Here is a 24,552-nt window from a genome sequence, read left to right on the forward strand (position 1 = left end):
CGTGTACTATCTTCCCCCACCCTACTATATTAGTAAACAGTCATAAATACTTCTTATTTCACACACAGGGTTTCGCCATTATAAACGTGAAGTAATTCTGCCCAAATTTGCACCAAAGGTGAGTTGTGGTTACTTGAATGTCATTTACTTAACGACAGTCGTTATATCCGGTTTTACACACATTGTGCTTACTAACGGGTTACCAAAGAGCATATGTAAACATCGTAAAATCGGAAATTTTGGTAAAAGATCTATTTTTAACCGCCGCAAATTAATCACTTTGCTTTAGTAGACATATATAGTAGGTTGGGGTAACATAGTCCACGTTGTTTTTAATCGTCACATTGGGTACTAAACAAAGAATAATTATAGTAGGATGGGGGAATATGGGACACTTTTTTATTCTATTTTCTTGTCGCATTTGGTAGTAAAAAAAAAACGTTCAAGGAATTATAAAACCGTATTCTCACGACTCTCATAAACCGGTGTTAATTGTTTAAAACACGATTAAGATATTAGGTAATTAATGCTTACGGTGTCCCGTCTTTTCCCGCCCTACTATGGAATGTAACCGTAATCTCACGGCTGTAAAATAACGTTGTTAACTGTTTAACACGATTATGAAATATGGGTTATTAGGTGCTTACGGTATCGATATTACCTCGACCTACTCTATAATATGTCGTTTAGGTATGTAACATTACAATATTACAACATTGTATGTAAGTTGTACAATATGTAACTTAATAAATATAGCCACACACGAACGCAATCTTATTAAAGTGTTTAATTTATTTACCGAAGCAATATATACGTGTTTGGGCGATGGAATATTGCACCGTAAGGATAAACGCGTCTGTGTTTGCAGAAAATTGATGTCGTTAGTCATTAAACCAAATATTGAATTGAATAACATAAAAAAACGTTTTTATTAGTTATATTAAAACATTCTGTGTTGATTGGCCTTTTAAACTAATTGGAAGCATATTTACACAACCTACAACTGTCAATAACTTTAATTTATTCCAGGGCCGTTACCACGGTACAGTCTCGTTACGTTACTCGGATACCAAAGAAACAAAGCTTTGCGCGAAAGGTAGAATGATTATTTAACATCCGTCAGTGGGCGCTACAGATGCACAAAAACTGCTGGACGGTTGCGGTGGTACAATTTTGACACTAGGCAATATATTAACGAGGCATTCACTACTACACGAATGCTGAACAGTTTTAACGCTAAACTATAAAAGCATAATTTAAAAAAGACACTAATAAATTTCATAATGAAAATAAATAAAGTGCATGTTATCGTGCAACTATATTGTTACAATGCTGTACTGTGTACAATTTAATATTGCGATACCAAGTTAAACTGTTATATTATTAATTTCGATTTTAAGTCACCGCATTTTACCAGTTATGGACGGTGCCAAACGGGTAAGATTTTACCAATTTAGGCATTGCATGAAATGACCGGCTTATGAAAATGTATAACAAAATACCCGAGATATTTTAAACGTTTTAAGAAATACATTTAACAAACATTACAACAGAGACTTTTGTATGTACAAACATATATAGGCAGTTGGGTGTTCAAAAAAGGTAATTTAAAACGGTAAATACTCGTTACGTCTCATTGTTACGGTTTCATACATTTTTAGTATAGTATGAAACCATAGATATCTAAGCATATTTAGATATCTATGATGAAACACAGTTATTTACACACAAACCTTGATTTCGCTTAATCCTTAATGATTACCCAACGACTTTTAATAACTGTTTGGTTACCTAACGTTCAATTTTGACAATCAGTTTGTGGTGAATTCAACTATGACGCCAGCCTATACATTATGACGTCAAAATAACACAATTTTGTCAGAATTTAATGTGGATAATTATTATTTTTACAAAAATGGCTTCACGGGCATTAGATTTTCGGAATATAACTTCCCGTATCAAATTTAACAGAGAAGAATTATTACTTACGACTCTAGCTGGGCAGTTGGTAACAGTTTTTACCATTTTCGACGTTTGTATGATCTTTGTTATTAGTCTTTTTATAGCATGGGTAAAAGACAAGAAAATAGATTGCGAGGTAAGATTTTTTCGTAATTTATAAAATGTATGGTTGGTTGGAAGACAGTACATGTTTTAAAAATCTGTTATTGTACCATGTGCTAGAAAACAAGAATATTTACATAACTATTTAACCATATTCCCACCATTCTAAGAGTGTTGTTTATTGTTTAAAGCACGATTAGAAAATATGGGTTTCAGGTGCTAACGGCATCCCATCTTACCCCACAATACTGTATAAGAAATTAAGAAAATGTAACCCCAAAATAACTCTATAATATGCTGCAACATATCAACTTTACAACCGCATTACATTTTACAGCGACAGCCAGTTTTCATGCCTATTCGACCACCCGGAGGATTTCGCCTTTATGCGGTTATTCTAGAGACCGGAGAAAGCCCGGCTGGTGGCACTAGTGCGCGCGTATTTCTGCGCATATTAGGGAAATATACATCTTCACCCGCGTTTTCGTTGATGTGTGTCAGCTCGCAACGCACAGAAAGAGGGCGAAAACTGTTCGGTAGCCAAAATAAAGACATCTTTATATTATCGCTACCACATTACCTCGGTGGAATTGAAAGCTTTGAGGTTTTAACGGACAGGAAAGGGGATAGTCCACCCTGGTAAGTATTAAGTAGGCTGTATAACACAGCCACGCACAAATAAAATAGATGATTAAGTAAATAAATATCAACACTAAATAAAAGTTGTGAAAATATACAAACAGGCAACTTTTCTATATTAAAGTTATGAACGGCGACTCTGGATGGAGCATTTCGATTCGATGATTATTATATATATAGTAGGGTGTGGTTTACCTTGCTTTATTAACGTAATCACAACGAATGAAAAGCTTGTGGATAATAAAATAAGTTTAAATACCAACGGTCACAAAAACAGTGAGACACGTTTTTATCACGACCTGAAATTCAACGATTTTTTCTTTACACGAATGTGCGTTTTTAAATATTGTGGTACCTAGTTCTTTTCTAAAAACTTGCCGCATCAGTGGAAGCGCATTTGTCCAATCGAGAAAACATAGGTTCGAGGCTTGACCCAGCTACCATTGGGCGCGTATGTGTCCTAGAATAAAACAACTCTTTCCAACCCCCTTTATTAATCAACCACAAAGTTATATATATAGGTGGCAACGTCCGTACGACTGCCAAGCGAGAATCAATAAGATACATTCACAGAAAACAATATCCTTCTGACAGACTTAAAAATCTAGCATTTTAACAGGTTTTTAAGGAGCATTCGTGTCATGTGTTTAGACAATCACAAATGCTGGAAAAGCAGGGTAGGCGCTTGGTTACGTGGCGACATGAAACCTTACAAACTACGAGCTCATATCATCGGTGCTTTAAGTACAAGGGAATACCTAACCAAAGTTTTTCTACAAAACTATGCATGGGCGTTTACGTGGTACAGGTAATAGTACAATATAGCCCAGGCAGGCCCACGTTTTTATCGTCTTGTTTGGTAGAAAACGAAGCTATTTTACAGAATTATATAACCATAAACTCACGACCCAAAAAAGCAAGTGAAAAAAGAAATATAGGATTTCAATCTGAGAACTCCGTCTTACCCACAATACTACGTTCTGTTTTTTAACATAGAATCTGTACAATAGCTCCGAGTAACTAATTGGCTATGAATTGCACAATTTCTCTTATAAGTAAAGAAAAAATAGATTTTATTGTAGCCATGTTTACATAGGTAGATACCAATAACTCTTATCTTGCTTCAGACCACTTGGTTCTTCATTCAGTTGCGTGCAGCGATGTCTCATCCATTGGGCCTCTGTTGGATCCGCGCTCAGTATAAGTCACTACTTTCTATACGATATTGCTATCATTGAAAACGTTCGCAGCGGAGTGATCACTGCACCAGCGTATACCGCGAACGAGGTTGCGCAATCTGCCGTTATAGCGGCGCTGGGTGGCGCTACATTTGGATTTTTCTTAAGGGTTTTAACTCGGGGAGCGGCTGGGGGAAACAAATGGGCACGTGTGGATGATAAAGACGATTTTTCCCATCTTATGGGGGAAGGGGACTTGGAATATGCAACTGGCGCTGTTGTACAGATACCGACTGCTGCGTTTGATGATTGCTTGGTCAGTTTAAAGCTGACCAAGCAACAGATTCGAGCTATTAAACATATAACTCAATGTGGGGTGAGCGATTGTAGCTTGAAAGCAAGGTTGGACAACCCTGTTTGCTCGAGCAACGTGGATTGCTGTTACAGCAGACAACCAGAGGAAATTGAGGAGGAAGAAGAGGTTCAAGTTGAAGAGCTGAATCTTGCTGGGACATCCTTGCAGGACCCGGCAGATGCTGCGATGGAGTTTAACGATAAATTGATGGCGGATCGAAGAGGATACAAAGATGACATTGTGGAAGAGATGAACGAATTGCATCCGGAACAAAACACAGCAAAGTCGAAACCTGAAACGAAAAAAATGAGAGATGTAGTTAATCGTTTGTGGGGGATGAAGATACTACCATCTGAATCTATAGAAAGCGAGAGGAATTTGGCTCCAACAGTGTCAGCCAGGGTTGTGAGTAGTAGTGACGACACTACGTCTGAGGTTGAATTTGAAGTGATAAAGTCTAGCGCGTCTAAATCAAGCGGGGCATCCAAGAAAAGCGCGGGATATGATTCGTTGTCGGAGGAAGAGTCTGATGAAGAAATTGTGACAAAGTCAGCGAGGACGAACTCGGAGATCAACCTCACTAGGAGAGCGGAAAATGTATATAAGATGGCGCCTCAGTGGAATGATCGGAAGTTTGTTTGGGTTCAAGCACCAGAGGGCGGTACTGAGCATCATTCGATTGTTCATCAGAGATACGACTTCGCTGATGCCGGTGATTGCTGCCTTCGTAGAGATGAAGGATTGACTTTGGAAGCTGCGATTAATCATTATAAAGGTGAAGAGGATCAAGCTCCTCTTGGAAGAGTGGTCGAACCTGATGGTTCACTTGCTAATGGGGTTGCACTGCTTGGTGCATTGGCAGGAATAGCAGGGGTGGCTTATACGATTAACCAGAGGTTGTTGCTCCCCAATGCTGACACTTTGTTGTATTTATATTCAGTGTTGTTTCTCCTGTTCCTGCATCCGGTTGTTTTCACACTTGTTGATGGAGTTTTTTGTGCACTTGCTGCATCTTGGGCACGGAGGAGACGGATTTTAAAATCAAGACAGAATAACGCTAAAAGGTTGCGGGAAGAGGTGTATGCAGAAAGTGTTTCCAGTGATGGGCAATAAACAGTGATGACCAATAAAATATCAATGAATTAAAGAGTCCATTTTTTTCAGTTTATTTGTATAAAATGTTCCAACAAAATTAAAAAATAGGAGATTTTCCTTGAACTCTTTTATAGCTAAACCCTGGCTTGACACTGTCCACAGATGTAAAACATAAAACGTAGTTTTGAAAGTCTTAGAATACAGCATTTACATACAACAGCGCGCAAACTGAACTTAACTTTGGTATGTTCACAATGAACATTCAAATCCAACAAGACTAAAAAACCATACAACATAGGCGAAACAAATGCAATTTTTTCGTATCTAACAACTTACAGTAACTGTAACTGTGAGTTATATAAATTGGCCTAATAAATAAATATGTGAGTTACATAAGAACTCACATTAATATTTATTCCTTTCCGATCATTTTTTTCCTCTTCGCTAAAGCGTCTTCTTCTTTCTTCCTCTGGAACTCAGCCTCCTCTTCCTCTTTTGAGGTGAGGAAAGCATCGTATTCCTCCGGATCAATATTCCTTACAACATCCACTCCAAGACGATACGCTTGTTCCGCTAACAACTCACACATCTCCTTCAGTGGCATGTTGCGAATTTTAACGTTTTCTTGCTCAAGTTTTACCTTTGGGTATTGTTTCAATTTATTAGGAATTTTTTAAGAAAGAATGCAATGCTTGGCAAAATATAGGTTACTTTACTTTTTTATATTTATTCTTGAGAATACACAATAGGTTGGGTAGTAGTTGTTCGCTTTACAATTTTACGTCTTTTGCTTTTACTGAATTTTATGCAATAATTACTACGGTAAAATTAAGCAAATCAGAAAAAGGTAAATTGTGCTGAAAATGTCAAAAATGTTATATGAAAAACTAACTAAAAATGGATACATTATTAATTATTATCACAAACTAGATATCACCTTTGCAATTTCATAAATATGTTTGTGAGTGATTTTTCCAACAGGGAAGTCCTTCATAGACCTCGACCCTTTGCTAATCCCAGCTGCTTGCATTATTAAATATGAGGACTCTGGCTCCAACAGTTGAATTGTAAACTTTTTTCCATCAACGTGAATTCGTGTCGGAATTGGAGTCCCAGGTTTTATGTCTTTTGTTAAGTTATTAAAATCTTCCACAAATTTTACAATTGGCAGGCCACGTTGCCCAATGGTTGGACCAATTGGGGGACCTGTAGATGCTCCTCCTGCCTTCATAGTTGTCCGGATAACGCTTGGGTGAAAAACTTTTTTGACTTGTTTTGATGCTCGAGTTACTTTAGACATTTTGTTTCACTGTTTGTGTCGGATTTAAAAGTAAAATTGTCTATTATTAAAACCTGTGAATAAGAAAGCGGTAATTTAAACAAACAAATTATTCTTGTTGCAAATAAAATATTAAGATACGCCACATAAGAACACAGCGATCGAAAAAAATTCTCAAACATTTCTTGAAGAAACGGAAAATCCCATGTGTGAATGTTTACATGACCAGTCGTTTCGACAAAAAAGTTTACAATTTTTATATATGTTTTAAATTAAAAAGAAACAGAGTTAAAATATAAATTGCATTTTGTGTACTTCCGTTAATATTTAACATTAAAAAAAAGCTTGTGAAATGTGAGTTTTATACTAAGACAACCTCTAAAACATAAGTTGTTTCGACTAGCATTTTGTTAAAACATTATAATTTGTGCACCGGTCAGTTGAGAAACAGTTTTGAAGAATATCGTATAAATTATCAGTAAATTTAAATTATCCTTCTTTTTTTTCTAGTAAAATGTAAACATGTTAGCTCTAAGGGTGTTATCATCATTATTCCAAGAGTCAAGGGGACTTACTTCGGTTTCAAGAGCCGTATGGAAATCTAGAACAACCTTCGAACCAACTAAGAATTTGAACAATTTCTTCGTGCAGAATCCATGTCACACAGTTATCCCTGTAGCTGGGTTAAAACGTCATTTCGCTGTCCATCTTCGGTGCCCTGACTGTCGACTTGGAAAGACAGATGGACGTTTAAGCGTTACCTGCAGTAGCCATCCACGTCATAATCAACTACAATGGGGACGGCGTGGACAAAAACGATTACACAAACCTTATGCGTGGCGGTGGCCAGATCCTTTTGATAAAAAATATTCATCACAGTTTCACGAAGATCGTTACATTTTGGCGTTCAAAGAATAAATTTTAAATTACATTCTGAACATATGGTTTTATTACTTAATGTTTATCTTCGATAAAAGCAAAACTGCTTAAATTACAATCACAATACCAGTATATATTCTAGTTTTAGTTTTGCCAGGTTATACTATAATCCTATTTTTTAAGCTACAATGAACAACTCCCGAGCTTCCGCTCTGATACATGAACTTAACTCACTGTGTAGTACAGTATATGTGTTGATGTACACCATACTGACCACTGGCAGCAATTGGTCATTTTACATCATACCAATTACAACACCCACATATAAACCTGGCATATTAAGCACATATTAATCACCTGTTTCAAAATCAACACATCAAAATCAGCCTTATATTATAAAAGCACTCACAAAAACAACATTTTTAAAAACAACACATCGAAACCAGCCTTATATTATAAAAGCACTCACAAAAACAACATTTTTTTCAAATTTTCCGAATTTATTTCATTGTAGGTCAATATTATCTTAACACAGTGATAGAATGGCAGTGGGTAATGCATTGCGGCAACATTAAGTTACGAACATGTTATGCGGTTGTTTCAGGTGTCTGTGAAACCTCTTCCATGTTGTCTTTCTCATCCATTTGTTGTTGGATTAATAAAATAGTACCGTCGGGTTTCTTGATCAAAATTTCACCATTTTCCTGGGAATAAAAAATATAAATATTTAAGGATTTAATAAAAAGAATAAATACAATGTATGAAGGATATAATAAAAATAAATAATCTTTAAGATATTTGCGATACCCAAATCAGGTAACCATAACTTTTAATACATTTAGCACCACGTTTTTGAAATAGGCCTCAGCCTCATCATAAACATGAATATTAATGCCTAATATTAAGCTACTAAGTAACATTATTGCCTCTCATCTAGCTACCAAGTATATATGAAAATGTACCCACCCTAATAAATACAAGGTCCCCAGGTTGTTGTATTTGTTGTAATAAAGTTCCTTCAGGTCCAGTTAGTTGAATCATATGCTGTTCAGCCTGTTAGAATGGATAACATGTAAGTGGGAATATGTTTAATAGAATTTGACAGGTATTATGAAAAAAAGGGATTTTTAAAGGAGGGGACAATAATGTGTGTTGTATTGAAACTATAGTTATATAGAAAAGGATTAAATACATAACATTTGCTTTTCCATAAACCTCATATTTAAAATAATAACAACTGGACACAAAAGCACTGACACAGTCTCACCAAAAATTACAAAACTGGTAAAAACAGTTACAAGATCCAACTAGAGTCTCCACAATGTAAAACTTACATTAACAGCAATAGCTTCAACATTAATTTCTTGAGATTCAAGATTTTTATTTGAAGTAAGAACATCACTGCCCGACATTGCACTGCTTGCTGTTGCCCAAGCTATCAAAAAGTAGATTTTTTGAATCAAGTAATATTAAATTCCAGGAAACAACAAAATAATGTATAGCTAAAACAAACAAAATGCTTTTTAAATTTGTCTTTAAAAAGTGTTCTTTTTATGTAGGGTATATATATTTAAAAAAAAGTTTTGTAATACTAGGATTTTTAAGAAAACTTACTTTCAGATTTGTTGTTTTCCTGCGTTGGTTGGATTTGAAGAACAACATTCTCCATATTTAAGTTCATGTTGGTGTCTGTTTTTGTTGATTCCTAGTTTACATACACAGGTCAAAGTTCCGTATAGTTCAGTATAAAAAAATTATTTTGAATTAAAGAGATTTGGTCGAATTGCCAAAAACTTGACACACATTAGATATGTATTTTACTACAGGGTTGTATAACCTTTTTTTAAGTATTTTGGCGACATAATAAAATTTAATTTATATAACAGCTACTTTTAACATACACCTTCTAGCATACTAAAACACATACACCCCCAGAGTACACTACCTGTTCTTTAGGTGCGGAATTCACAACACAATCAGTTGAAATATTAACAATGGCGGATGACTGGGTAATCTCACTGGTAACCCCACCATTCTGATGTTGTTTGAAATGCTGGTTTAACCCATATCGATCGTGAGTTGAGAAATGGCACAACCCACAAACAAACTGTTCACCTGTGTGTTTTCGACGAATATGGTTTTCGAGGCAATGTTTCTGGATACATCTGTTGGAAATTGATATGGTTACAAAATAATACACTCTCTTTTTTACGCGAGTCGTTCCCATTTACTATTGTAGTCAATGGAACCCAGGGCGTTCTATGTAGTTTTTTTTTGTTTTTTGACTTTATAGGGAAAAATAACTATTATATATATTTCTAACAAACCTATTTTTAAACGTTTTTAATTAAATTTATTAAATCATTAAATTTTCTAAACAAGCGCTAAACTGTAAGCGTTAGCCTACCAAATAACTAAACTGGCCTAAAAAACTGGAATAGTTAGTGTAGTTTTTAAAAATAAACAGCTAAAACCATTGTGCGCTCTCATGTTTTACAACGGAGACCAACCGAAATGGAGACAGAGTTAGCTCTCATGTGAATAGACAATAGAATGTATTTTATTTCTGTAGTTATGACCCAATTGAATGAAAGTAACTTACCTTATCCCCGCATGGTAGGAAAATGTCAGTCGTTATAACACAGGTGTTTCATTCACCTTGTGCCAGCTTAAGAGTTACCATATATGTTACTTTGTAGGTGAATTAACTTATGTGACCATAATGTTTTTGTAAACTACTGAAGTAGGTGAAGCAACTAAATCAAATGACTAAAGGCATTTATACACAGCCTTTAATGTTAAACAATTCCAGTTAATTTAAAGATAACTTACTTATAACCACAATAGGAACATTTATAAGGCTTCTCATTTGAGTGTCTTCGTTTATGTCGTCTTAATGAAGATTTATCAGGAGTTGCATAATTACATATGTCGCACTTGAAGGGTTTTTCTCCTGTTGTAATTTGGGAAATTTTCACAGATAAAAGTATGTAGAACTTAACGGGTAATTCATTATTTATGAAATATGCAATATTCCATTTATTTTTACATTTCTTAGTATATGAGACATTTATTAGTATTTTTCGAAAAATATTCGCCATCATAGATAATATAAGTTTAAAAATTATTTTATGCTTTTGCATTTAAACAGACGAATAAAATGTATATATTCATAAAAAAATACTTTTCCTACCTGTGTGTAATCTCTTGTGCATTATTAGCGACTCCTTGAGTCTTGTAGAATGACCACACAAGTCACAAACAAAAGGTTTCACGTCAAGATGAATTTCAAAATGTTTTTCAAGATTTCTTTTATTGCTTAACTGCTTCGAACAAACACTAAAAAATAAAAACATGGAATTAACATAAAATATCATGCTTTTTATTTTTTAATAAAATCCTGAGTGACAATGTTAAAATACACCGAAACACGAGCCATCTATTTGATAGATGTGGTTGAAACAAACTTTAGCTCTGCCTGTTTGTAAAAAAACTAACACTGTAAACAACATGTTAAACCTAGTTTAAATTAAATATAAAAAAAATAGTATGAACTAAAAAACAAAAATATGTGTGTTAAAACATTGTAAACCCTTTTACATGTCATGCATGTACTGTAGGAGCTAGGGTTTAGCTCGCAACCAGATAGAGCCGAAGAGATACACAGAGAGAGATTAAAAAACAGTTATGTTCAGTCGCTTATTCAAATAGAACATTGTTAATAGCTGAACACATAATAACTAAATCTTAAACAGATACACTAAAATGGCGATGCTAACAGAACCATGCAAAAGTCAGACGGTGGCACTAGACAGTCAGTAAAATAGTAATTGTTGGAGTTAACATGTACCCTACACTACCTCAAATAAAATAACGAAACCACCAACCCACCTACAAACAAATTTCTCCTCATTCTTCGTTGGATTCATTTTCCCCGATTCATCGACCCCAGGACAAGTTCGTTCATGCGCGACCATGTTTCGCCGATGCTTAAAACTTCGCTTACATCTAATACAAGATTTCTATGTTTAAATTTGCCAGCTTTTTATCAGTTTCGGACTATATAACATTAATATCACGAATTATTTGGTAATCAAATTTAGATTCGGTATGACGCAGGTCTACTATAGTTACAAAGTTGTACGAATGTTAGGAAACCAACACTTTTCTATTTTAAATTGGTGAGGACCTACAACTAGCATGTAATGGGAACTGAGATTAGGCCAGAGTTGGTCCATTACTCCAATAATAATGAACCTACTGCATGCACCCATGTTATTTAAAACTATCTTAATTCAACAAAGTAACATAAACAATCATATTTATGCGCGCCACTTACTTGGGACATGTCCAATTCTTAGTTTTGCTATGAACGAACTCATGAGCTATTAAGTCACTTTTGCTTATACATGAGAAAGAACACACTGGACATTTGTGTGGCTTCTCTATACCATGACTGAAAAGATGGTGGTACATCTGAATAGTAAGTATGGCAGTTAACACAACATATAGTAGGGTGGGGGAAGACGGGACACCTGTTCATACTATTTTCTTGTCCCATTTGGTATTAAACGAAGAACATCTTTTTATAAATACAGGCTATGACTATACAAGCTTTCCTAGTAAACTAAGTATAGGGTTTGTAAGTGTGGGCATTGCGCTCTAAAGCATTTCAGAAGCGCTTTGCTGAGTACTGTGGTAAAATAACACAAATTGAAGATACCGTTAGGGTATCAAAATAAATAATAAAACAAACTTTTTGCTAAAATGGTATGATTTGCAGTATAATTGGGTGGGGGAAGATGAGACACCAATTCATTCTAATTTCATGTCCCATTAGGTAGAAACAAAAAACATTAAAAAAATTAGAAATCCGTATTCTCACGACTCCCATAGACGGTTGTTAATTGTTTAAGAAACGATCAGGATGCTTAGATATTATGTGCTAAATGTCTCCTACCTTACCCCACAGTATTATGTTTTTTTCATGTCCATTAAAACAAGAGATCACAGGGAAAAGGTATTCCAGGTATTTTAGAATATTCTTTTTCGCTTACCTTAACCCAATGCTTGTGTGTTTCACCACAGTGGAAACATTTGTAAACTTTATCCAACACTGTGTGGCATTTAACATGGATATCCAGCATGTCTTTTTGTTGGAACTTCAAGCTACACCTAAGGAATAAAAAAATTAAAATTTTAATTTTTAAAAAGAACTTAATTTTTTATTTTTTTTCCCAAAAAATTTTTTAATTTAAAAAAAAAAATTAATATTTAATTTCTTTGAAAAAATCAAATTTTGAAATTAAAAAAACAACTTTTTTTACTATTTAGATTGCATTCGTTAGTTATAATTTTTCAGAAAGAAAAGTGTTTTATTGCATAGGATAGATTAGGAAAGAGGCCGGTACCCTTATAGAAATAGGCTCACCTGTCGCATTTAAATTGCTTATTATTGGTAGAATTATTCACTAGAGAACCTTCACCTTTGTATGAGGATTGCTGAAGAAAATAACAAGTGAATGTAATATATATATATATTATTATGCAATAAATATTTGACGAAACAGAATGAAAATAATTCTAATTTAAATGACTTCAGAATAAAAATATTTTATTTTTGAAAAAATTAAAAAAAAATATTCTTAAAAAAGTATTTTATTTAAAAAAATATATATATTTTAATCTTACATAAAAATTATATTTAATAATATTGAAAGAGTATTACATAACATAAAAATCTAACTTTTTGCTTTCTCGTTGCTCTTGGTTTCCTCCAAGTGGTGGTTTGAGTAACAATTTCTCGACGAAGAAGTTGGCCTTCTAAATTAGTGATTTCGGCCGCAACTTCGAACTGAAGGTCTAACGGAGGTTCGTTTGTTGTCACCCCACCTAGTGGGAGAAATTACGTTATTTTTTGTTAAAAAATATTTTTACTGTTTTGTTCAAAGAATTGGTTAAAATGATTAAAAATAAGAACATTAATTTTTAGGGGTGAAATTGAAATAAATATGTTTAAATATTTTAGAAAAATATATATCAACATGAGAATATGAAGATACTATGCTTTAATTGTGCGTTTAAAGATGGCTGTGAAAAAAATGCCAACACAAGTTTTGTAACATATTATTCAGCAATCTCCAATTGAAGGGTTACATCATAATTCAGTGATTAGGTTTTTGCATCATTCATAAATCATAACCAAACAATACCAAGTTCAATGTTCAAATGTACAGTAGAAATAAATGTATGTCTGTTTTGAGTTATTGAACTGTTAAACATGCATTAACTACTCCAACCTAATGGTCGCCAATAGGTTGTCGAATTTTGGGTGTTGGGAAAATGCGCGAACTCTTGCCTAAATTACAGCTTTAAAGCGTGCAACACTAAATAACCTCACGTGTCCTCACCCACATAGAATAAAGCTTTTATAAAATTCATACATGGTAAAAAATAACAGTACCACCACAGCCACCTGTATAAGATGCATCATATACATTCATATCTTCTTTATTAGGAAGCAACGTGACCATAAACTCTCCATTTTCATATCCAGCCATTCCTGCATCTTGGAAATAATCGTCATCCTCCACGACCATATCTTCACCTTCCGCTCCTTCAGTCACGATTATCTGTGTAGATATGAAAGTTCCGGTTGTTTATTATGGAAAAAAAGTACCTTTATATCCAAGTGGTGTAGCGAGAATAAAAAATACAAAATGGCAGAGTCAAAACAAATTTAGAGAAATTTAAGAAGAAATTTTTTTATTTAAAAATAAAAAAAGGCACAGCTAAAATAAAGGAGAAAATATTATTTTGTTTTTTTTTAACTTTTTTTTTGTGATTCATGAAATCTTTTGACTACAATAGTGCTTTTATCTGCTGGCACTGTTTTCAAAGTAGCCTGCCTCTAGTTAAGAGGATACAACATATACAGGTTGACACTGCTATCAAGCCTATCAGGGTGGGCAGTTGTTTTCTTAGGCAAGATACTTAATGGCAATGGCAATTACAACAACCAAATGTTGTTCCTTAAATTCTATGGTCACTTATGGATTGAGTAAATTGTCAACTACATAAACAGCAACAAAGGCTATTGGATATTTATCCAGGTGTTGGGGTAATGGGACAATCCTGTCCTATATCTTAAGACCCATAACATGCCACACCGCAGGACCTCACCCACACAGAATAGAATTGGAAATTTGTGCTTAGGCTTCGTGCTCAATGTAAATAAATAACAACTCAGATCTATTAGCGACTGATGACTTGTAGCAATTATCCTTAAGTAGTTGTTGCACCTTAATTACCTTAACAAAGGAACACTACATGTCCGACACTGCAAAAACCCTTTTAACCAAGTCAGCACTACTGTTTTAAGGCCAAGATTCATTGGGCTACTCAAACAATATGTAAACCACAACACTCACAACTTGTTTTTCGGTCGGGGTCGCAACATTAGTTTCATCATCAGTGATAATTGCTGTGACAACTTGGGTGGGGTCAATGACCTCACTTGACCCCGCGGCGTCTGTCTGGGTATGCTGGGGATTCCCCCCACCCACAACGAAGCTACGGATCATTTCTTCCGATAAATCTGATGAGGTCACTGTAAAGAGTAATGAACATTGTGATGTCATAAAATAAATAAATGAATATGAACATTGTGATGTCAAAATATAACTTATAAGCAAACAATACAGAGTCATTAAGGTTAAAAGCTATAACAGTGACAAAGGTAGAGGCTAATTTCATGGTCTTGTTATGACCTTTGAGCTAGTATATAAACGGTGGTTAAAAATATCAAACACCATGCACACACTTCACTTCGAAGAGGTGTTAATGTTTTATATCCTTAAAAATCGTGATTTAAAAAAATAAAATAAATATATATATATATATATATATAATTTAATATACATTATATATATTAATATATAATTACATATAATTTATAAAAAAATCGACATTAAAAAAAATTGAAAACAAAAAAAACAAAAACATTCAATTTTCAAAGAATAATGTATAAAGAATTGTCATAATAAAACAATTTCTCAAACCTTGTGTAACAGCGTTGCTTGTTCCATTGTCTTCGTTCTCGTTGTTAATTATGGATAATATTTGTGAATTATCACTAGGTGGGGTGGTAGAGGTGTAATATGAAAGTGGGTAACCAAGGCTTGATGTGAAGTTGGATGAAGTACCAGCAGTTATTTCACTGTCTTTGAACAAATTTGAAGAATCACCAATTTCCTATAAAAAGGCAAAATAATTTGAACAGTCAAGGTACCCATATAAAGTTTGTGCTGTTTAAAGCATAGACATTTTTTTCTATGCAGAACTTTAATAAAATTATTTGCTGGTTGTCACATTTTTAGCTTTTATTTGGGAAACAGACTGATCACTTCAATATCGCTATTGGAACAGTGTTTATTTTAAGACATGTTTGTGAAATATAGGTGGTAGGTACTCTGATTTTTTTCAAAGTGTTTATGCATAAATTGCATACCCATGTTAGGCTCCAATGGTCACATTTATTTACTCACCGAATCTTTAAATGGGTCACTGACGATATAACGTTGTGTGCAACCATCACTACCCTCTGTTGTTAGTAGATACATGGGAAGGCTGGAAGACACACTGGATGGTGGCTCCTCTGTTAAGTCATCATTAGCTACAGAATCTATCAGTGTGAAAATAACAGTTTGTAGTTGTGTGTATGGGAGTTACAAATGTAGAAAAATGCCTGCGTGTCATTATTATGAAATGATCTGCTTAATTTTGTATAGGTTATGTAGCAATTTAAAAGCCTATTTTAAAATATTATTAGGGCATAAACTTCTTCTTGAGATACTACAATCTACAAATCTAAAACATCCTTATATCCTGATAAACTGAACATAAACGCCCCTATAAAAAAATTGCCTGAAAACCATATTCAGACATATAAAAATCCTAGGACTAACTAATTAAAAAATAATATGTATCCCAAACGGAGGTCCGACATTAGATATAGCGGCACCGGTTGCATGAAAGACTTAAATGGGCTTTCCGGGGACTGGGGTAATGGGCCAAATCTGGCCTAATTCCCAATTCTTTGACCTCACCCATAAAGAATTAAAAATAAAACCAAAAAAAAAATTACTAATAGTACTTTGTGAGAATTCATCCATTTTTTTCTTATCATTTTGTCCATGTATCATAATGTGTGGATCTTGTAATACAGGATCTGACATTACCTCAGTTTTACTACTCTTCACAAACTCCATAGAAGAGTTATGATATTTCTAACAAATAACAATACCTGGAAAGTGCAAGACACAAAACTAATTAGTGAGAATTAAGCGCTTATTTTGAGCACTTTAGTAAGAGTATGGTTGGTTTGGATTTTCGAATTAAAAAAAAAATTGTAAAAATGAACTGCCATAAGAGAAGGTAAAAAAATATAGGGAATATTTTTTTGGTAAAATCCTATAACTTTCTAAAACATTTAGTGATAGAAAAAATGGTATTTAGAGAACAATAAATTCGCAAAATATCCAAAACTTAGTTTTCATTGAAAATTGTTTAAACAGCAATTGTTTAACCCATTAATAGCAGTTTTGCATATAGTTGAAGAGTGGTCAACAAAATAACAACATATATATATATATATATATATATATATGGGTTTACATATTTATCTGCTTAGCATTTAATAAAAACACAAAAAAATCCACTTATGAAGAATTACACCAGATATACCCTATGACAATTGAGCATGGAATGTGAAATAATTAATGTCAAAAACAAAGAATTATATTTGATATAACAATTATAGGGCATGGCTAAGACACAGTGTAAAAAATCTAACAGAATAAAAGGCGCTTTTCGTTTGTACCACTGTGTCAATATGATCAATTGTTTACAGTTGTATCCACTCGCCTTTTAATGGTGTACTTGTACTGTAACATAATCTACATGCCTACAGAACATCAAAGTGTTACTAATAGTCTAATAATACAATATTTATATGCACTTATTGTTTTCTATAAAAAGTTACAACAAACAGCTCGATTGAGAATTGAAGAATTTTATATTTTAATAAAACATAAGGAATAAGTTATAAGTGCGTCCCTATCTGTTGACATTAAAGTTTAACTCCTAATTTATCTGCCAAACAAAAAAAAAAACATTTTATTCTGATGGTGAGCAGTATATTGGAAAGAATCATATCATATAGCTTTTATATTGAGTGTGGTTAACACAACAAAAATAGTACATAGTTTACATGTTTCTCTGCTAATTTACTTCTTTTAAAGTTTGAAAATTTGATCTTCACTATCGTATTCAAAGAAACAAATATAAAGCTATGTTGTAAGGTAGCTAGCTTACAGTTTCCACTATTACAGAAAATAATATACAGTGCATACAACTAATGCTGGTTTAGGTTCACCAGTCTTCTAACAATGTTCATAGTCTACTTCAAAAAGGCCAATACAGAAATCCACCATTCACCAATGTGCTGAATGGATTTCAGAGGTTTTCTTTATTAGTTCCTCATGTGACGCATACAGAGTTAGTTCCCTGCCCACGTCTATCCATGCCACAGCCCCTGCATCATCACCTGCACTTAGCGGTAATCGACCCACACTTTCACCATTGTCGTCGTGAAAATTCACAGCTACGGTCTCCATCCAAGCATTGTCTGTGTTCCTAGGGTCATCTACATACCCCTTGTATACCACAGTCCCATGCTTGAATAGTTTTTTTATTTGGTCATAAATTTTCCGTTTTTCTTCAGCATTCGCGTCTAAACTGTTTAATGTTTCTTCACTGAACTCCCTTTTTAAAGTAACTGAAACTTTCTCATCTGCGTCCACCATTCCCCCAGGAATTGCCCATTGTTTGTTATCCTTTCTTTGGATGGCAACAAACTGAAGAATTGGCTTCTGAGTCTTTTTATGCTGAATCAGCCTTTTTTGACCGTCCCTTTTCCAGCGGGTCACAATTGGATCAGCAGCATGATTTGGACCCCACTTTCCAAGTAGCCCCCGACAGACTACCCCAGTCCGCCCCATAGGATTAATGGGTAAATTCCCAGAGACTTTATACACCCCAGTGTAACTTTTCCGATTTACTTTTCCATCTATTTCATTATATTTAAGAGTTTTCGAAGTTTTTGTGACGTCCACATCAGCCCATGGCGGGTTTCTTTCCACGCTTGGGGCTGTGTAGCTCACTGGAGAATATTCTTTAAATTCAACCTTCCAATCCACTTTATCATCTGACACGCAAAACCTCTTACATGCCGATAAAGGATATTCTGCTGTGCGGGCTTTTACATGAAGTTTAGAAGCAGAATTTAAAGTCATCTTAGCATAGTTTTTTAAACAAATTCGAATACTATAAATCATCTATTTTAACGTATTTTATTTAATGTCTGAAAATGGAAAATGTACGTATGAAATTTGGACAACCAAAGTAAAGCTTATGTGCATTACAGAATATATTGTGGGTTGGCTATACACAGGTCACGGTCGTCACACGGGTAATTTAGATTAGTAAAATATCAACAATTATCTAACCTGCAAAATCAATGTGCAGAACAGCTTTCAATGGCTGAACGAAAAATGAACGTAACCTCGGATTTGAACGCTGCCAGAAATTAATAGTGGGGAATCAAAAACAATAAAGTTTAAGATTTCTATAAAAAAAAACAGTGTTGACCACATCTCCAGGTAAAAATAAACCTAAATCGATTTACATCACGAAAATACATCCGTTAGGAATTGTTGTGTTGATCAAATCACAAATTCTTCCTAACCAACTAAAACATTACACAATCCTCTTAAAACAACAGCATAACCAGAGTATACGGACTCTGAGCATAACCATTCGCACATTGCGTCACGCTTCATTTCATTCTGTATTGCGATTTTGCACGCTGTACATTAAATAAATAACATCGTCAAGAAATTAAAATGGAAAAGGTAATACTTTACTTTTTTTAATGATTTTTCAAGATATAACAGACTGTTTGATTTATATATAGAAGAGCTTACAGCTACTGGTGTATGGTTACAAGTAGGTGAATTATCATATACGATTTCTTAAAAACAGTGAGGGGGTTTTGGCTGCGACTTTGTACCTTCCTTATTTCTATACATTGAAAGTAACTTACCTATTGCTTCAGTATCAAACTGAAAGGTAAAAAATAAAACAAATTTTCTTACAGGTCAAGTTTGAGATGGAAGAAATGATTCAACTCTGGTTGCGTGACAAGAATGATGATCACAAAATACTAAAATGTGCTCAACAAATTGAAAATAGAGAACAGACGATCGGTGACCTTGTTACAGCATTGGGGCCACACCTAACGAACAAGGATACTAAAATAAGAATAGATGCCTGCACTTTATTATCAAATGTCATCCATAAATTGCCAAAGGACTGCCTAAATCAGGGTGAACTTGAATCTCTAGTTCAGTTTTTATGCAGCAGGCTAGAAGATCATTACACCCTGCAACCTGTAGCGTTAAGTTTGCTGTTACAACTCAGTTCTGCTGACAATTTAACCGGCGAAAATGCATGTAGCATAATAACGTCAGTGTTTAAAGAAGTGCACATTCAAACATGCATGCAACATGACCGATTAAAAATATTCCAAATTCTTGGAACTCTCTTAGACATTCACACCAAAGATGTAATTACAATGGGCAGAGACTTTTTGTACCAATATATCCAAGTAATTGATGGTGAACAAGACCCAAGAAATCTCCTCACCATTTTTCAACTGACTAAGAACCTAATTGAAAGCAGTTTCCCACTTTTTGACCTGGTTGAGGAATTGTTTGATGTCTCTTCTTGCTATTTTCCTATAGATTTTAACCCTGCAGCCGCTGGAAAGAAATCCACTATTACTAACCTTGACCTAGTATCTTCCCTACGTGGTGTTCTTGCTTCTACCAAGCAATTTGCCCAGTACTGTATCCCGTTAATGCTTGAAAAATTGGAATCTGACGTTGAAAGTGCAAAAATAGATTCGTTAGAAACTCTTACTGCTTGTCTTGGCTGTTACGGAAAACAAGAGCTTGAAAAATATCTAAGTTCGCTTTGGTCTGATGTAAAACGTGAGATAAACCAGTCTTCATCTGAGCAGATCGAAAAATGTTGTCTCACTTTTTTGACTTCACTTCTATCAAACTTGTCAAGCTGGCCAGTTGATCAAAAGAGTGAAAAAGCCACTGATTTGAAATCCTTTTTGGATGATGTATTAGAAGATTGCGTGCCAAGATTGCAGGCACAAAGTGATGACAGATCAAAATGGATGGCAGGCCATGTTGTACTTGCATGCGCAAAATCTTCCAAAAAAGCTTGTTCTCAAATCGTGACCACAGTTTTGCCAATTTTGTTGCAAAACGCGCAATCGAAAAGTGCTTCAACAACACTGGCTGGACAAAGCGTTCAACAATCTGCCCTTGATAACCTTGTTAAACTAACAGCAGTTTGTGGACAGTTTAATTTTGAAAATCACCCAGTTTTGAAAAAGAAAGAAGAATTTTTTACAATTTTAAATGAACTTGCTTTAAAAAGTGAAATTGAAGAACAACTAAAATGTATTGCTGTGGCTGGCTTTGCTTCTTTATTAAAACTTGAAATCCTATCAAATGTTGAATTAACGGAGATAGCATCCCTGTTGTTGAAGATGATCAAATTGAAACCAGAGTCTCATCTTCGAGGGGAAGTTTTATCAGTTGCTGGTTACCTCTCCTCCCAACATCCGGATGTTGCGAAGTCTCATCTGATCCCTTGTGTGATGAGGAGGATGGAAGAAGGAGATGACTCATGCTTCGATGTCCTTGCTTCCGTGTGCACACATTTTGATGTCTTGAAATTGGTTCTGGGTTTTATTATGGAACGCATAGTGAATACTCAAGTAGATGAAACAAGCGAGCCATTGCTGCATGCTTGCCTTGAATCTCTGCAGAAAATGACCAGCAGTAGTTGGGTAGGAAACACTGAGATTGAGTACATGGCATTAAACTTGGTGTTGCCGCTACTGAAACGGTGTATTGAGGTAACACTGGAGCTTTCGGTTCCAGAGCAGTGTTGCGCGAATTGTCACATATTTGAGGACGTTTCTAAAGAATGTGCATCACTGCCAATTCTAAAGTCTGCGGCTATTGTTATTCGGAATGTGTGTCAGAAACTAAAACCTGGAAAATCAACTGATCTTGTCATTCAATTAATCGCGTCTTTGTATAACAATAGTAAACTGAGCTCGCTTGATATCAAATCAGATGTTCATTTTACCCCGTTTCACCCCAAAGCTTCTCCATTACAAACAAGAACTTTATGCTTTCTTCCCGCCACTATATGTGCCCTCCATCCAAATATTGAAATACCTGAACTGGCTGAGTTGGAGACAAAGTTGCTAAATACCTGCTTGCATTGTACTGACCAACCAAGTTATGTATTTGCAGCTAAAGCTTTGTCAGGTCTGGTGAATAAGTACAAGAAACCATCAATCCCAATACTAGAAAAGGTATATTGTATTATATAAATATATATATATATATATACATATTAATATATATGTCGTATTTCGAAAATTCAAAGTTCAAACTTTAAGTTCAAATTTGCAGCATTAAATATCTACAATGATTTTGAAATCATTTTTAAAATTAAAATATTTCTAAATTGTAATTAGTAAAGAAACATTTTTTTAGTTAAAATCCCATTTTGACACTGACCCAAATTGGAGTTTAAAATCAGAAGAAGAAAAAATGATGATTCTTACTCTTCTGATATGGATATGCAAAGCTCTGGTGTTATCCAACCATCCGGACTCTTTGATCTTTATCAAAAATCTTCTCTACTGGATGGGAGATGATTCAGTAGGAGAGGTTGCTGCAGCGGGGTTTGATATTATTCTAAGGGAGTCAAATGAGGTAAAAAATTATCTCATTTTTTGGTATTAATAGTTGTTGTGATACCTGTGGTATTGCTGCAATGTAAGGCTTGAGTAAAAAAACATTATATTCTTGATTTTTTTGGGCATTACTAGTTGCTGCAATAAAACAGAAAAAAGAGACAAGTTAGAAAAAAAAGACTAAAAAGGACCAGGAAAAAAGTGACCCAAAACTACAAAAAAATTGTTAAACCACTCTTTAGAGAAACTCTTTTTCTACACCATTTCTATTCTGTATCAAGAATTTTTTCATCAATTACTCCCAGGTCCTCTCGCCATCCTCCCACTCCACCATCCGCTTGATGCACAAACAACGATTCTTCCTCCTTATTATCCCGGAGATTGTCTCCTCTTTTAAAACTTCCGAGAACAAAACGCAACAAACGAACATTCTTACCGCTCTCTCACACTTAATAGGACATCTACCCAAGCAGGTTTATTAGTTGTTAAAATATTTTTAAAAAATGAAAATTATTAATTTAAAAAAAATGTTATTATATGTATCTAATGTATGTATATACATTAATTAATTAATTGTATTTTTAAATGTATTTAATTTTACCAAAAAAAATTTTTTTTCATATATAAATATCGAAATTAGTTTATTTTGTAGATTTTTTGGGGACAATTAAAAGTTTTTTACCATTTTGTTTTCATTTTTTTAAAATATGCACTCTTTTTATATTTTATATCTATTTTTATATGTTAACGCAGGTGTTAATGCAACATTTCACGGAGTTGCTTCCCTTGCTCACACAAGCTTTGCACACGGACAATACTCAACTCTTAAAGTCTGTGCTTTCCACTTTGTTCTGCTTCATACAGGTAAGTACAAAAACATGCTCGACAGTGAGCACAAAGTGTAACTCTATATGATAACAGGATACCACCGAAGCCATGACAGCACACCTGGAAAACTTGATGAAACATTTTCTGAGGTTAAGCAAATTTAAACAGGATATAGATGTTAGAGTAAAGGTAACTGAAAAAAATATAGTTTGAATAAATTAACCTTTGATATTAATCTAAAGCGGCTTTTCCATTAATTGTTTTTACTAAAAATAAAAAAAAATAAGAATTTTCTTGCAGTTTTAGATTAATGTTACATATATGTGACAACAGCAGTTTTTATAATCTGTAATGTAATGTCTTTTGCAACAGGCAGTTCAATGTATTGGAGTTGTAACATTACTTCCGCCAATCGTCATCTTGCCTTTCAAAAATGACATCGTTCGTCACTTGGTGTCAGTATTGGACGATCGAAAACGTGATGTCCGAACGGAAGCTTCAAAAGCTCGTTCTGAATGGTTTCTCGTCGGAACTTGATTTTGAGCTTTGTCTACTTTATTAGGAAGAAGGGTCTGTTATGGTTAACTATGCTGCAAATATAAGGTGCCATATTACAAGTATTGGTCTGGGGGTTGAGCAGAGTGCTTTTTACAAACTGCCCAAAATTTCTTGTATATTTCTCTCTTAAATAAGTACATGTCCATTCTTTATTGATTTTTTTCATAACTCGCATTATACTGAAATTTTTCGCATTCGGATGTCTCAAAATTTTTCATAACTCGCATTACACTGAAATGTTTCGCATTCGGATGTTTCAAAATTCATTCAAATTTTATGACAATAATCGTGTATTCACATCACAATTCAAGAGAATAAATATCTCACAATAGGAACATGGTGTTAGTATATGAAACATAGGTTTAATTACGCACAGTAAGAGCAGTATTTGGCCTCGAAAGTAAAAACACTTGTTTGATTGTTCTTTATGTACAAACAGTTCATACAAAAGACAGTTACGTATTTTAGTACGCCAGACTGGAACACAAGGGTTTATAGACAGTTTCACATAATATTGTATATATTACATACTTTGGGTAAGTAGTTAGTTAGTCTTATAGTGACCATTAGGTTAGAGGAAACACTGTTACGTGTCTTAACTAGACACACCAATACTGGCGGCCACTTTAACTCTGGTATCTCATGGATAAAGCATGCTCTACTAACCACTAAGCTAATAGTGCTGCTTATAATAAAATTGAGATGTGTTATACCATGAGTATTAAATCCAGAACTTTAAATGCATTCGCCGAAAAAGGTATTT

General features: G+C 34.3%; 4 protein-coding genes across 7 annotated transcripts in view; 2 read left to right on the top strand and 2 right to left on the bottom strand.

Annotated features, from left to right (window-relative positions):
* Positions 1-1,550, top strand: part of LOC113474143 — a 5,874-nt gene extending 4,324 nt beyond the window's left edge. The window contains exons 4-5 of the mRNA XM_026833949.1: positions 69-118; positions 1,030-1,550. Coding sequence (XP_026689750.1) covers positions 69-118; positions 1,030-1,113 — 134 coding nt within the window. The 3' untranslated portion in view covers positions 1,114-1,550. The remainder of the gene's footprint in view (positions 1-68; positions 119-1,029) is intronic.
* A 1,628-nt stretch (positions 1,551-3,178) lies between these two features.
* LOC100187432 (39S ribosomal protein L11, mitochondrial-like) lies at positions 3,179-6,705 on the bottom strand. The gene is made up of 3 exons (XM_002128992.5): positions 6,269-6,705; positions 5,736-5,971; positions 3,179-4,528 (listed from the first exon to the last, which is right to left on the bottom strand). The coding sequence occupies exons 1-2, from the start codon at positions 6,629-6,631 to the stop codon at positions 5,744-5,746; spliced, it is 591 nt and encodes a 196-aa protein (XP_002129028.1). The 5' UTR covers positions 6,632-6,705; the 3' UTR covers positions 3,179-4,528; positions 5,736-5,743.
* Positions 6,706-7,968: 1,263 nt separating this feature from the next.
* zf(c2h2)-1 (zinc finger protein) lies at positions 7,969-16,795 on the bottom strand. 2 transcript variants are annotated; one of them, NM_001078387.1, is given in 17 exon segments: positions 7,969-8,193; positions 8,456-8,542; positions 8,824-8,924; positions 9,104-9,194; positions 9,435-9,654; positions 10,322-10,442; positions 10,683-10,828; positions 11,381-11,497; positions 11,829-11,965; positions 12,547-12,664; positions 12,921-12,991; positions 13,236-13,381; positions 13,965-14,121; positions 14,920-15,098; positions 15,550-15,742; positions 16,036-16,172; positions 16,644-16,795. In NM_001078387.1, coding segments are annotated over 17 exon segments (2,253 nt in total). In that variant the 5' UTR covers positions 16,759-16,795; the 3' UTR covers positions 7,969-8,076.
* Positions 16,796-19,274: 2,479 nt separating this feature from the next.
* On the top strand, positions 19,275-24,124 carry LOC100179544 (MMS19 nucleotide excision repair protein homolog). 3 transcript variants are annotated; one of them, XM_002128621.5, is made up of 7 exons: positions 19,275-19,461; positions 19,707-22,016; positions 22,201-22,422; positions 22,709-22,876; positions 23,157-23,267; positions 23,325-23,420; positions 23,604-24,124. In XM_002128621.5, exons 1-7 carry the CDS (start codon positions 19,453-19,455, stop codon positions 23,766-23,768), a joined length of 3,081 nt encoding a protein of 1,026 aa, XP_002128657.1. In that variant the 5' UTR covers positions 19,275-19,452; the 3' UTR covers positions 23,769-24,124. The 3 variants fall into 3 exon arrangements, with proteins under 3 accessions (XP_002128657.1, XP_018666798.1, XP_026689740.1); XM_018811253.2 differs by lacking the exon at positions 19,275-19,461 and adding an exon at positions 19,480-19,555; XM_026833939.1 differs by lacking the exon at positions 19,275-19,461 and adding an exon at positions 19,560-19,643.
* The last annotated feature ends 428 nt before the right edge of the window (positions 24,125-24,552 follow it).

Source organism: Ciona intestinalis, chromosome 3 (genome assembly GCF_000224145.3).
Source record: "Ciona intestinalis chromosome 3, KH, whole genome shotgun sequence".
NCBI lineage: Eukaryota > Metazoa > Chordata > Ascidiacea > Phlebobranchia > Cionidae > Ciona > Ciona intestinalis.